Raw genomic sequence first — 15,596 nt, 5'->3', positions numbered from 1 at the left:
GACGAATTCAAGTTGTTCATCATTTTTTTTATCCGGTCACCTAACACATGGCTTATTCATGAATTCAAAACTAAAATTTCATAAACATTAAAATAAATATACAGAAATTTCTCACATCTTCATGTTCTACCTTTCGACCACCTCCATTAAAGAACTCATCTCATTTTATTCAACCAAAAAATTTTCAACATATGAAACTCGTTTCTTCAAAACACAATTTCTTCTTTCCCTTAACATTATCCAAATATCATCTTCTTCCCTCCCAATCACTACCCCCAATTTTTCTTCACCTTAACCATGTTATTATCTTCTTCATTTTATCGAAACAGTAACATCCCCACCAAAAACTTCTCGTATTATAACCACAACCCTTCACTTCAAACACCAACATCCCTATCATTATCCTTTTTATCTCCATCAATTGCATCCTCGCAGCCAACCCATAATAGAAAGAAACAAAATTCCAGATCGGGAAAGGGAGGCAGAGACAATTTTGGAGTGTGAGCGGCGGCGCAAAGGATCAAAGAGAGATGGAGAGTTCATAGAGGTGGCGCAAAAGAGGGGGAGAAGGAGATTTCAAATTTGAAGTTTTAAGGAAATATATAGGATTTGAGTTTTGCTGTGAATGAGTTAACTCGACTAAGTCATGAGTGAGTCATGCCAATTGGAGTTTAACCAATTGATTCAAATGGAAATTCATTTTCTTTTTACCTAATTGAATGGTGTAGAGATAAATATATTGTGTTTAGATTATTGATGAGATTTCTTTTTCCGTTCATTTAATTGATTCTCAGGTTCATCTTTTCATTTGTTAAAATTCACTTTGTTGTTGTTGTTGACCTTCCATGAAAATCTAAATTGTAAGTTCTTTTGTTGTTGTTGATGATGATGATGAAAATCTGGATTATGATTTCATACGGTAGAAGCATCCATTGAAGAAGACAGTTGGAGCACACTTAATTTTTTAGGTCTGATAAAATTTTCGAAAGATGATTTTCTGGTGATTTGATTTGTTATTGAATTTCAGAAAAGACAAACATGATAATTTTTCTCATTCTATGTTTTGATGAATTATTGGTTTTGCATGAACTATGAATGAAGAAATGAGGAATATGTTGATTTTTCTTATTTGTTTTTAAATTCTGTATTATTATTTTTATTTATTTTTTTATTATAAAGAGGGCCGAAGTCCGGATGTATTGTTTTATTTTTTTAATTACTTATTTGTAAAAATAGATATTTAGAATTAATTAATTCAGAAAATAATGAAAATGTCCCTGTCAGCGTGCCACTGGGCATATTATGTTGACATAAGCCTAAATGAAGAATATGATACTACAAGGATATAATCCAAATGTTTTTTTTAATAAGGACCAAAATCAAAATCGTTTAGCCAAAAGAGGTATTAACCTTAGAAATAATGACATGTAAAAAAAATGATCACTTAATGATGTATTTACTTGTTTAGTTTGGCACTTTTGATCTCTACAGTAACTATAGAGAAAATCTTTTCAACAGTAAAAATTCTCAAGACAAGACCAAACGAAATGAATGACGAGTTCTTGCAAATACTACATGTTTACCTTAAAAAAATGCATTACAAGCCTATTTGGTACATTAAATAAAAATAAGAAATGTTAACCGGTGCCCCTTGGGCACTGATTAAAGAATTAGAAAAGGAAATATTTTTTTGAAAATTGTGTATTCTATTTTTTAAAAGTTAAAATATTGCTCTTTTCAATGTAAATCATGCTTTTCTTTCTACTTTTAGTTTATTAACCACTGCCATGGATGTACCGGTTAACAAGACCCTAATAAAATAAATTTATTCCTTTTTTAGTTTTTTTTTTCGCTTCCTCTTCTTCTCCTCATAAGTGCGTGTTTTACAACCACTCCACTCTCATTGGTGTAATAGATCTCACGACCACTTGCATGGAGTCACCTCTCTCTCTCTCTCTCTCTCTCTCTCTCTCTCTCACAATTCCCCCCTTCCAATGACGACCACTCACCACTCTTCAAACAATGATCATTCATCGTGTTCTCTCTCTTTATTACTACTCTTGCTGGCATGGTGGTGATGAAGAAGTAGTGGTGGGGAGGACGATGGTGATGACTGAGGGGAGGAGACGAGTGGTGATGGTGATGAAGAGAATTGTGAAAGAGAGAGGTGAAAAATGAAAAGAAAAATAAAAATATTGAGGTATAAAATTTGTTTGTCGCCTATATGTTACAAATTCAATGACCACTTAACATTTATGATGATGATAACTATAATTGAAAAAGATATACTCCCTCCGTCCTATATTATAAGAAAAAAATCACACTTATTAGGAAAATTAAAACGTAGCACTCCCTCCATTTCAAAATGAGTGTTGTTTTTGCAAAAAAAAATTGTTTCAAAATGAATGTCACTTTCAGTTTTAATGCAATAATAACTTTTTATTTTCAATTGTACCCTTCAATTAATATTATGTTACACTACTTCCGAAGTATTATTTTTTCTTTAATGAAAAACAAATCAATAGTTGATTATGATAATTTGGTAAAATTACTATGACATTTGACTACTTTATTTTATTCCTTAATATGTGTGCAATTGGATAAAGCGACACTTATTTTGAAACGGAGGGAGTGGTTTGTAACATAATTTTTTGTCTTATCTTTGAAATAAGTTTTATAGGAAGATGTAAAAACAATTTTCATTGGTAGTTGATTACAGGGAAAATGAAAAAGAGATCAAATTGAATGCACTTTGCATTTAATTTTCCTTTGAAAAATACAATTTTTTAAAAAAACATAATTAAATATGATAAAAGTTGATCTTTTTTGCTTATAATTTGGGACAGAGAAAATAAGTTTTTTTTACGTATAATTTAGGACAGAGGGAGTACATATATAAAATGAGATATTGAAGGAATAAGTTTTTTTTTCAGAGGGAGTACATATATAAAATAAGTTTTTTTTGCGTTATAAAATCAACCGAGTATTATATTTATTCGAAAAATGCTAAAAATGTTTTTATGACATTCAAAATACTAACTGATTTTTGCTTAGACAAACATTTGACTTATACTCCTATTTAGCTAATTCTGATTTTAAGATTTCTTTTTGTGTCAAAAATATCAGGGGACTCAACCAAGAATGGGTCCCCCATGACCCCATGGAAACAAACAGTGCTACTCGTTCTGGTCAGCCAACTACAACGCACCTCAATTGTTAAGTCAGAAATGAGGTGCCACCTCTCTCTCTACATTATTAATTTAAATTATTTTGATAATGACGCGTCATTGTTGGTTTATGGCAAGGCAAGGACGGTGCATTTTCCTATATTTTATCCTTTCTCACCTGCTATATATCATCCCCATCCCCTCCACTCATTTCCAATTCCACGTTCACATACACCGTAACCCATTTTAATTCTTCTTCATTTTTCTAACATAAATTAAAGGGTAATAACCTCTTCTTTTTTCTTCTTCTTCTTCTTCTTCTCAAGTAACTTCAAACCATTCTTTTGTATCCAAACCTCCATGGGAACTCAAGTTTTATACCCTCAAGACTATTTTATCACACCTACTCCTGCTCCCTTTTCTCACCGGAGCAACCGCTACGGCTACAACAACCGTGCCGTCACCTCAAGGTATCACCGGAAACCGGTTACCCGACCAGGCCTAAAGAAACCTGTGGCCGTGAGCTCCTATCAACCGGAAGCTTCTGCGGTCTTGAAGAGATCGAGTGTTGATGATTCAGTCACTGGGAAGAGCAGCGGTTTAGCTGTGGAGAAGGTCACGATTCTCCGCAGGGGTAAATCGTTGGATTCGGTGAAGATCGACACGTACGCTGGATCTGCCGCGTTTGGTTTGTCTCCGTCGCCGAGCGCGCTTCCTTTACCATCTTTTCTGATGAAGAAGCAGTTGGCTGTGACGGTTGATGACTCTGCGACGCGAGATCTAAGGCGCCTGCTCCGTCTTAATTGATGGGTTCGGGTTGAACCCGAGAAAATAACCATATGTTGACCCACTTCCACTTGTATCGGTTACCGTAACTACGCTTCTGGTTTCAAGTTCTGACCGATCGTGAATTTTTTAAACGAAAGGGTAGATCTGAAATTGAGGGTGATAGGATACAAGCCATGTGTATCTAGCATCTTGTGCAGCTTTGCAAAGGTTAATGTAAAATTAGGGCTGTAATATCAGTTTAATTTAAAAAGAGTTTAATTATGATAGATTTTTAGTTATTTATTTTTGTTTTTGCATTGTTAACACTTAAAACATCATAACCAATCTGTTACGATATTGACCAAGATCGACGATCAGAATTGATAAAGCGTGGTGGATGACTTTTATCGACAGGGTTGCCAAGGAATTGTTGTAGCTAGTTTTGTTATTAGTCCCTTGTAGTTTGGCTATAAGATCCATTACGCATCAATGAAAATGAGTGATAACACGTTTACGTTACAAACACAAGTTACAGGACGATCATTGAACAACTTATTATTATTACTCATTTGACTCTTCACACAAACTTCATAGCTAACAAAAACTTGTTCAACATTTGTAGTTGCTATCAGATGTGTTGCACTTATTTGTTTTTTCAAGTTTTTCATAAAGATCTGAAAGTTCTTTCAGCTGTGCAAATTTTGAGTCACATCGAACATTTCTAACATAATTTCAAAGATGATAACACGGCCACTTCTGGCACAAATGATGATGTAGGAGTCAAACATGAAACATATTGTAAAAGTTCAATATTCTCTCTCTTCATCAAACCTAATATTGAGCTCTTGCAACTGCAAATCTACAACACCAAAACAAACTATCATGCCTATAATGATGCAAATTAGAAACATTCGAAGTTGAAGCATGGCGCTTAGGTTTTTCACTTGCACATATGGTGCATCCAAACCAAGCACATCAATATCATGCTTATTGCAAATTTTTATAACTTTAGATATAAGTTCTTCCCTCCCACCATTCCTTATTTCTTGTAATTCTTGTTTGGTAGCATTGACAAGTGACAAAAGACTCAAAAGATCTCGATCAGGCTTTCATAGTGCTACACTCAAATCATTTGTAAATCTGAAAATTTCAATCATCATATATCATATGGAGATAAAATCAAATGATTGAAGCATATCTAGCAAAAGCATAATTCACCATATTTGTCAAATGAGGGATTATTCCCTACTTCTTCAAGTATACCAATAATGTCACCTTACAAAGTCATATGATCAAACTAGTGATAGGCCTAAAGTGAGAACTCCAACGAGTTTCACCCGCTTTAGCAATAAATTATTCTTAATTTAATCCACTACCAGTCTCTATTTTGTTCTCCTCAATCAAGATAAAAAACTGAATTGCTTGTTTACCGTAAAGCAATTCTTGTCTCTCGTTAAAAGATTGTATGAAATTAACAAGAATATGAACTTAGGGAAAAGAAAGAAAAAAAAAACTAATTCCTAGATCCTCAACACTTATAATCAACAACTTTTATAATTTCATTGGTTGATATGGCTAGAATTTCAGATTGTGGCTCACTTGGATGTTGAATTTTCTATGCTTCTCGAATGAACATAAAACTGAAGATAAAATGAGTAATGCTAGTAACACTCTCTTTTAAACACCTTCTTGAGTACTCAAACTCTTATTGGTTTAAATCATTGTGGGTCTACACTTTAAAAATTGAACCCACACAAAGTGGTGGGACATATATTAATTTTATCTAATAAAAGAATGAGTGCTAAAGAGAATGTTGAAAACTGAGTGTTGCTAGCATTCCTCAACTAAAATACATGTTTTCTCAGGTTGTGGCACTATGAAGCTGAAGTACATACATGCTCAGATTGTATGACAGAGAAGCATCGTCATGATTATATTTCTAAGAAATCATTATAGAGGGGCATTGTGAAACTAGAATTAATACAGTTAAGCATTTGTGGACTAATCAAAGCCAAAATCAAATGATAAAAACATGTATTTCATTATCTTCATAGATGATTATAGTAGGAAAACATGGACTTTACTTTTAATTGTCGTTGTGTGCAAGTGTGAGTTATATGTTCCATATTGGCTAAAATAGTAAAGGTTGAACACCTTATAGTAAGAGAACCCATAAACCCATAACCTTAAGGTTTTGGGTTAGAGTGTGGTGTCTTTCTTGCTTGTGCGGTTGTTCTAGCCTCGATGTGGACTGTCCCCTGAGCTCCCTCATGACCCAACAGTGGTATCAGAGCCCCGTTCGACAAAGGGTACTACCGAGGCAGCCAGTCCATTTACGCATAAAGCAGCAATGACGGTACAAACGTGTCGGTCCGTTTGTGGAGAAACCAGCAACGACAATACAAGCAAGTAAGAGTTTCCGCTTGAAGGGGGAACATGATGAAAAGTGATGGACTCACACTTGAGGAGGAGTGTTGTTGTGTGCAAGTGTGAGTTATATGTACCATATCGGATAAAACAGTAAAGGTTGAACACCTTATAAGTAAGAGGACCTATAAACCCATTGTCTTAAAGTTTTGGGTAAGGGCGGTGTCTGTCTCGCTTATGCGATTGTTATAGCCTCGATGTGGACGGTCCCCCGCGCTCCCCAATGACTCAACATTAATTACATGAAAAGTCTAGTGTATTTGATGTCTTAAAAGGATGCCCAACATTAATTACATGAAAAGTCTAGTGCATTTGATGTCTTAAAAGGATTTAAGGCATTGGTAAAAAGGAATCTAGTTGTCAAATTAATTAAATGTCTTATAATCGATAGGGATGGAGAATTTTCTTCTATTACCTTCAATGAGATAATTTAACGCTTTAAAATATTTTGTTGTGCACTCTGTTCCCAGCAATTTTTGTAGGAGAAAAGTATTTATAATCACAATAAATCAAAAGCTCTCTCTCATAAATGTTATTACAGCAGTCATAAAATAAAAAAATAAAAAAATAAAAAAAAACATACAAGAATTCATACTGAAATCAATCTGTTTCTGATTTGTTTGTGATCGTGTTTTACAAAGAAATTACTCACTCCCTTCCTAACAAAATCTACTTAATTAAGTTCAACCCACAAAAAATACTGTCACAAAATGAACCTTCTACGACTTTATCGTACATCCAGTTTCTGTTAAATTAAAAGAGAGATTTTTCTCTCTTTTAATCTAATCGAGATGGTTGCACCATAAAGCCGATTGCAGAGCTCATATAAAGTTATATTAAAGATGATTCACCACTAGAGAGGCCTAATATTGTGTACTACTAAACATTATGGATTGGATTTTGAGGAGATTCATTGGAAATTTTAGAGGCATCATGAGAATCATCCGTACTAACAGGATATCCAATTCCATGTCTATGTTGTGGAAACATCACAAACATCCAACCAACAAACACACCAATAGTTGGAGGCAAAACCTGAAGAAGTTGCTTCTGTGTTGACTCAAAAGAAGGATAAAAACAATGCACAGTGTTTGTATCAAGAAGTCCAAGCAATGCAAAAATAAGCAAAGACAAAGCAGCATGCACAAAGTCACTACCCTTAAGCCTATACTTTGTTAAATCAATGGAAGTTGAAGCTGGTGGTGAAGGCCATAATCCCTTGGTTGTTACAATTCCATAGTGTCTCTTTTTATCAGTTCCTGTATAACTATCTGTGAAGGTTGAAAAGAAACAATTGAAACCACATATTACAAGTAAAATTGAGCTAAGGTACTTGTTGCTTGTTTTGCATCGACCACTATTTGTGACAACGGGGTTTAGGAACTGGAACAAGAAAACTGTCCCTGTTGGGAGTAGTTTTATGAGGCTTCCAATTCCACCTATACTCTTTTTTATGGTACTTGTTGCAGTTGTTGTTTCCGTGTTAAAGGTTGAATGTGAAGCAATTGTCTCATTTCCATTTTTTTGATCCATGTTAGTAGACATGAGACAATTTGCATGTAAAGTTTTCTTTTGTTTTGCTTGTTTGTTTTTCTCTTTATTACTATGTTATGTGATTGTTTGATTGATTTTATAGAAGAGAAAAATAGTGATCAGGGAGGGACTTAGTCGTAAATGACTCCTAATCTTGGACTTGGCTTAGTGGCTTTATTAGGTCTAATTATGTTAGAATGGTTTAATTAAGGCTGCTAGATAATGGAGACTTTAGAAATATATCCACAATTTTTGAAAATTTATTTTTTATTACACGCTTTTGGCCATTTCCACGAATGTAGTAATATGGTCTATTCTTCCATGCATATTGAACAAGTCCTAAATGATTAATTACCAAGTACTCCGCCACTATCGTAAATGATAAAAGTCCAACTAGAAGGAAAAACTTAATAAATACAGTGGAGATGTGTGGACTATGCATAATAAGTTAGAATGTTATGTGTCATTCTTCTTAGAATATATTTGTCATTAAGTCATCCTCCATATATGCCAAAAATTTGGTCGACTGTCACTTCTTATTCGGTTATAGTATATATTAAAAAAAAAACAATTTGGTATATTTATGTTTAAAATATGTATAATAAATATTTAGATCGGACGTCATGATCGAGGTGCAAACTTACACATCCACTTGTGTGTGTGAAGGTTTATAAAGACTTTTGTCATTTCGTTTATAAAAAAATATTTATTATTAATTGTAAATAAGTAAATATATATTAGCATATGTTGACAAAAAAAATATATCGACACAACCATCTAAATTTCTCAACGGTGAAAATAATTTGTCAAACTTGGGATGCGTTTGTTTCAGCTTTAAAAAAAATAGATTTTGGGTTAAAAGAATTTAGAGATTTTTTAAAAAAATTTAAAGCTATTTTTGTTTGCTTACTATCATAAAAAATCTTTTTTTTTTTTTTTTTAGGATTCGAAGCTTTTATACTTGAGTCCCTTGTATTTAAAAAAAAAAATAGATTTTGAAAAAACTACTAGGAATAGCTTTTCATGAGGCTAAAAATGAATTTTTTTAACAAAATAGATTTTTTTTTTATTTTAAATTTGAAACAAACACTACAAAAAAAAAAAAAAAAGTGATTTTTTAGTTGAAAAAAACATCCCAAACAAACAGGCCCTTAATCTCTCATGATCTGAACAAACTGGAATTGACAGATCAAACATATTTACCGAGAAATTAACTATAGTGTTATGGTCTTGTTAATTTTGGTTATGGTAAAGAACTTGGTTTAATAGAGTTCTTATCTCCCCATCCTTCATTATCAAATAATATTGCTCTCCAATGATTGCGTGGAAATCTCCTTCCATCGTCTCGCTCTTTCGGTGATTTTTTTAATGCACTATAGAAAAAATATGTGTTTTTATTTATTTATTTATTTCTTTTTGATTATACGATTTATATTAATAATAGAAAGATAATTTGGAGGGAAATTTTTGATGGAGAACATGTAGGATTAGAGATGCTAATGATGATGATAAACGATATAGATACAAATGATGATGATGATTACACGCGTTTGGTCGATGAAAAGATACAGATGCACTTTAACTTTAAGGAAGAAAAAAATCCTCAACCATTTGATTAAATGTAGTGGCTATTATGTAATATGCCGATGTTGCAACTAATAAAAGATATAAAACACTTTTGTTTAAAAAAAAAAAAAAAAAGATATAAAACACTTTAACAATGAGTTAGGAAAACATGCACTCGACCACCACACCATGACACCACTATCTCATATGTTATTATTTTTTCGAATTGAAGATATAAGATAATACAATTTGAACTTGAGTATAAAATAAAGATTTGGGCTGGGCTGGTATAGCCACACCCAGCCTTAAAAGAGATCCGCCCTGCATGTGTGGACATCAATTTTATACTTCACACAAGACATTTAAAATTTTAAGGATGACTCTTGAAAGAGTAGATGATTTTCACCAAAGAGAAGATTGTGTCGATACTAATATATTTAATGATTAATATTTATTTATAAGTTAGACTTTTTTAAACGATACATTTGATAAATATACATATTTTGAATATAAATATATCAATCTAGTTTCTTTATCTTCAAAAAGCCGACCTTAATTTTCTCTCTCTAAGTTATATTTTCTATTTTCTTCATAGAGGATGTGGTTTTGCGTCAATTTTTGACCCAAAATCTCCCTAATTTCATATTTTTCTCTTTATTTCAATCTATATAAGTGATTTTCACATAGATTTATATTTTTTCTTTAACAGTTTCGTCGTCTGAGTGCGACGTTGTGTTGTTCGTCGTCTTGTGCGACGCTATTCAATTTCCTGTGCAGTGTTCATTTGGTTCATATTGAAAGATCAACTATTCAATTAATGATTTAGGTGTCAACGTTGCATATCCTGAGACATAAATATTCCAATCACTTTCATTTTATCGTATTATTTGTAGACATTTTATTGTTGTATGCTATTAACTTAAATGTTGTGAGCCTGTTCTCAGGTTCTTTCATTACATTTGTAGCAATCTTGAATGATATTGTAACAGCCCGATTTTCGCTAGATTTATTTTTAATTGTTTTAATATGTGTTTATATCTGCTTGTGCGTGATTATTTATCATTGGGTGCATTTTAATGGGTTTTAGTGCGTAAATGGTATTTTGGTTATTTTGTAAGTAAGGGTAATTTAGTAATTTCATGGTGAGGATTATTTTTAGTGTCTTAGGTGATAATCATTATTTTACTAAGTTACTAATGTAATAATTAGTTGTGAGCCGGTAGGTGATCATTATTATTATTTTACCGTTAAGTGAGTAGAAACATTTTGTAAATGGTTTAGTAAATGGGTTAAGCCCATTAAGGCATTAAGGGTTAAACCCAATTGTGAGGAGCCTATATAAACTCTTTTGTTTAGAGAAAAATAGGTTTTCATTTCATTTCATAAGAATTTTGAGAGAGGTAGAGAGAGAGAGAGTTCAAGAGAAGGAGCAAAAGGGTTAGAAGGGAGAAAGCTTGAAGAACCAAGAGGTGTTAGAGATTCTAGGAGCTTAATTGAAGCTTTTGCTACGATTATTGCTTATTGAGGTAGGGGGGTTAGATTTCAAGCATAATCTCTTAGTTTCATCTCTCTTTTTCTATGCATAAGTGCTTATTTGAATAAGTGATCATTGTGAACCCAACCGTTGAAATTCGTGCTCATATTGTAGTGATATGTTTGAGTATGTTAATTTGATGTTAATTGAATTATTGATGATGAAATTGCATGTTCATGATATATGTATATGAATACTTGATGAAATATGCTCAATTGATGAATTATGACATGTTGTTGTGGTTGATTGTTGATGATAATCTCATTTCATGTCTTGGGTATGAAATATGTTGAGTTGTTGTTGTTGAATTGGAAGAAATCAATTGTTGTTGTTGTTGAAGACTTGTTATTTTGAGAAAATCTTTTTAAACAATTTCATAACTTGTTCAAATGCCGTGAGACGAGTGTATTCAATGTGTTAGAGCCTCGGGTTGTGCCTTGGATCATTTTTGACGAATATGGGACTTAACTATTCGATTTTGGGGCGAAAACGCACGTTTCGCAGCGCTGCGCCTGAGGTAGGGCGCTAGGCGCCCACTCACAGAGAGCCAGCGCTGGGCGCTGCACTCCTGGCGCCAGGCGCCCTGGACAGGGCAACACGCTTGTTGCTCCGTTTTCGGGTGCTTGGGGGCAGTCGTGTAGGGGTCCGTTGCGACCGTTTGAAAGTGTACTTTTGCTGTTTTCACTCACTTTACTACTGGAACATGATTGGCTTTGTCGAAACTTCAAATTTTCAAAATGGTTTGAAACTTGTATTTGTGCCGTTTCAGTTTTTCGGATTTTGTCGGAAAATGAACTTTTGTAAACAAAAAGGATTACAAACTTGGTCTACAGTTCATATAGATTTAGACAAGACATGTAAGGATGATATAATGTCTTAATCATGTAAAACTTGATTTTCGGGTGGGATTGTGGAATATGTGAACTTGAGATTTTCTCATACGAACTTAGGCTAATCTTTGAACTAATGTTTGATAGTTCGTAAGTGGCCTATGCTCATACTTATATGATTAATTAAGATCGAGTTGTAGGTTTTCAAACTTGAACAAGTAACTTTGCTTTGAAAAATATCAATGTTGACCATTTTGCTACTTGATACGGACTTTGTCGAAAATGGTTCCTTAAAGGCAATTACCTTATACACCTAATTTCATGAATGGCTCTATATGATTAAATGAAGATATGTGAGTGATTGTTAGGTGTTGAATATGATATTTATGATAAGGTGTTGTATTCTCTCCTTTACTTGGATTGTGAGAAAGTATATGGAGTTGTTGAGCTATATTATATAGTTGATGTTGATTAATGTATGTATATCAATTGATGTTGATGGTTGTTGATAATTATGATGACAATGTGGTTATGACTCTTAATTGATCTATGACTTGATTGATTATGTGGACGTTAATACTTGATAATGCAATTGTTGTTGAAGTCGATCAATATAGATGGAGGTTATCCTTTATATTGTTGTTGAATATTTATGAGGTGATTTTGCATTGTCGAGTCTTTGCTTGTATGTCCATGAATCATAGTCATGTTGAGTATTGATGCTGTAAAGAAGGGTTACTCTTTTACTTCGGCGATAATGTAAGACGGACATGAAATCTTACATAAGATGTTCTGTTGGCATCTTGAGGTGACGACCTTTGTTGGTGATTGGTACCACATGCATATATGTGTCGTGGATAGGCGCATAGCATAATTGACACGAGTCTTAATTGTTGCATGTGAATGATGATTGTTAATGATAAGTGTGTTCGATGAATATATACTTGTGATATTTAGAATTGTTAAATTGTAGTTAAGTGACAAATTAAACCAAATATATATAATAAATTAAACTTCGTGAACATATATATATATATATATATATTTTTTTTTACCAAATACCATATACGATCTTTTAACTTGGATGTTTATAATAAGTTAGTGATTTATCCTTAAAAAAAAAAGTTAGTGATTTAATTTTTTATAAATATATATATATATATTTTTTTTTTACCAAATACCATATACGATCTTTTAACTTGGATGTTTATAATAAGTTAGTGATTTAATTTTTTACAAATTGGTCCTTTTAAGTCAGAAAATATATGTATCATTATCCTATTTTTATCAAACTCGATTAAAAAATGTTTGTGTAGATATTTAATATTAAGTTAATAGATTCAAATTCACTGCTCTCAAAACTAACGTTCATTAATGTATTATTAATATTGATTTGAAACAAAATCGATTATTACTTAATTTATAATATTTTTATGAAATATTAAGAAAATATAATCAAGTGCATGAGATTACGATAATTCTTTTGGACTTATTCAAAATGCATTGCATGATACATTAGTTTAAAACTGCAAATGGCCAAATTGGTGTAACAAGAACAATTTTTAAAGCTCGCTTGTGGAAATTTTTCAAAAGTTGCCATTACCTAGCAGCTATGAAGACCAAATACATCATACGATACGGATACGATACAACACCGATACATAAATTTTTTAAAATTCAAGATACGATACGGCTGAGATACTTCAATAAAAAATTAAATTTAAACTACATATTAAAACTCAAAATACAAAAAAAGACACAAAACAGACGACGACAACAATATAAATATAAATGTAAGTAATATTGATAATAAAGAAAGCCACAATTAGTCAATTACATATATGATATATCCTAAATAGAAAACATCATTACTTAGTTAATTACATATATACCAAATATAATAGAAACATATACCAGATATAATAGAAACATCAGGTAGCCCGCACATATCGGTTTTCCACCGCCTATATCTCTATTATCCCAGATGTATCTGAAAAGTATCGGATAATTGTTTTTTAAAAAAATAAAATTTAATCTTCGAATACTCTCCTAATACATATCAGAAAGTATTAGACAACTATTGATGCAAGATACGTAAGATATATGGTTCGTCATTCATTTTGAAGTATCACGACTTCAAAGCCAAGCAGCCTCAAATAATTCTAACTTTATTAGACTTAATGTCATTATTAAGCCAAGGTCAAATAATTCTACCAGGTCCCCATGAATAGGACTCCGCCCATAACATAATCGGCAGATCCTCCTTATTTACTCTTCTATAAATTCAATCAACATGCACATAATATATCATAAAAGAGAAAAAACAAACAAAGCAAAACAAAAGAAAACTTTAGTTAGCTAGGTCCTTACAAGTCTCATTTATTAAGATTTAAGATGATGGAACACAAAAATGGAAATGAGACAATTGCTTCACATTCAAGCTTAAACACAGAAACAACAGCACCTGCAAGAAGTACCATAAAAAAGAGTATTGGTGGAATTGGAAGCCTCATAAAACTACTCCCAACAGGGACAGTTTTCTTGTTCCAGTTCCTAAACCCCGTTGTCACAAATAGTGGTCGATGCAAAACAAGCAACAAGTACCTTAGCTCAATTTTACTTGTAATATGTGGTTTCAATTGTTTCTTTTCAACCTTCACAGATAGTTATACAGGAACTGATAAAAAGAGACACTATGGAATTGTAACAACCAAGGGATTATGGCCTTCACCACCAGCTTCAACTTCCATTGATTTAACAAAGTATAGGCTTAAGGGTAGTGACTTTGTGCATGCTGCTTTGTCTTTGCTTATTTTTGCATTGCTTGGACTTCTTGATACAAACACTGTGCATTGTTTTTATCCTTCTTTTGAGTCAACACAGAAGCAACTTCTTCAGGTTTTGCCTCCAACTATTGGTGTGTTTGTTGGTTGGATGTTTGTGATGTTTCCACAACATAGACATGGAATTGGATATCCTGTTAGTACGGATGATTCTCATGATGCCTCTAAAATTTCCAATGAATCTCCTCAAAATCCAATCCATAATGTTTAGTACACATGTAACACACAATAGGCCTCTTTTTGTTTCCTATGTAGGACTTTCGATTTGTGTTACTCATTGACGCAACTGATTCGAACTCCGACCTTTGCAATGTCTTATCATTTAAGTTATCCTCACGAGGACCCATGATAATAGATTTTTATTGGTAAATACACAATTACGTAGACTGTGTTGGTGTGAAAAATTATCGTGCAATGTGTCAAGACGGTACACAATCACGCAACCAATAAAAAACATATTGATTTCATGTGTTTTTTATTTTATTTTTTATGATTGTTTTAATAAGATTTTTAGCATTCGATTTATTGTGTGATTGTGTAGGGTGAGCTTCTAAAAGTGTTGCCAACAAGTGCTCATGTAATGTGTAAAAACAAAATTAAACAAGAATTCATGTAAATGGTGACGTTAATCTTCAAAAAGTATCAATTTGAACAGTAGTTAGTTAATAAGGGTGTCATGTTTTGGATGATTCAGTTTGAACTTTGAACCATAAGCCGTGTGAGTTTTAAAATATGTATATATTATGGTGACAACTGACAACTACATTACACATGAGTAACTTTGGGCATGTTAATTTTGCATCAATCAAAACTATTCATTTATTTTTTTTGGTAAATAATAGAAGATAAATAAATGTTTTTGATTAGTGTTAACTTAGCATGGAAATAGTTACCAACCTTTTATGGATTGGTAGATAAGAATTTGCCA

The 15,596-nt window shown here is 32.6% G+C and overlaps 3 protein-coding genes across 3 annotated transcripts; 2 read left to right on the top strand and 1 right to left on the bottom strand.

Moving 5' to 3' along the window:
* Positions 1 to 3,357: 3,357 nt before the first annotated feature.
* Positions 3,358 to 4,346, top strand: LOC11422339 (uncharacterized). The gene has a single exon (XM_039833718.1). It carries the CDS (start codon positions 3,528 to 3,530, stop codon positions 3,972 to 3,974), a length of 447 nt encoding a protein of 148 aa, XP_039689652.1. The 5' UTR covers positions 3,358 to 3,527; the 3' UTR covers positions 3,975 to 4,346.
* A 2,521-nt stretch (positions 4,347 to 6,867) lies between these two features.
* LOC11415165 (protein DMP2) lies at positions 6,868 to 8,052 on the bottom strand. The gene has a single exon (XM_003609501.4). It carries the CDS (start codon positions 7,905 to 7,907, stop codon positions 7,242 to 7,244), a length of 666 nt encoding a protein of 221 aa, XP_003609549.2. The 5' UTR covers positions 7,908 to 8,052; the 3' UTR covers positions 6,868 to 7,241.
* Positions 8,053 to 14,179: 6,127 nt separating this feature from the next.
* Positions 14,180 to 15,054, top strand: LOC11411738 (protein DMP2). Its single transcript, XM_003609500.4, has one exon. The coding sequence runs from the start codon at positions 14,220 to 14,222 to the stop codon at positions 14,877 to 14,879; it is 660 nt and encodes a 219-aa protein (XP_003609548.1). The 5' UTR covers positions 14,180 to 14,219; the 3' UTR covers positions 14,880 to 15,054.
* Positions 15,055 to 15,596: the final 542 nt, after the last annotated feature.

Source organism: Medicago truncatula, chromosome 4, assembly GCF_003473485.1.
Source record: "Medicago truncatula cultivar Jemalong A17 chromosome 4, MtrunA17r5.0-ANR, whole genome shotgun sequence".
NCBI lineage: Eukaryota > Viridiplantae > Streptophyta > Magnoliopsida > Fabales > Fabaceae > Medicago > Medicago truncatula.
Note: the sequence above shows the minus strand (reverse complement) of the source record. Positions and strands in the feature narration are given on the sequence as shown.

Coding starts and splice junctions, on each gene's coding strand:
- LOC11415165 (XM_003609501.4), bottom strand. CDS start 7,907: ATGTCTACTAACATGGATCAAAAAAATGGAAATGAGACAATTGCTTCA.
- LOC11422339 (XM_039833718.1), top strand. CDS start 3,528: ATGGGAACTCAAGTTTTATACCCTCAAGACTATTTTATCACACCTACT.
- LOC11411738 (XM_003609500.4), top strand. CDS start 14,220: ATGATGGAACACAAAAATGGAAATGAGACAATTGCTTCACATTCAAGC.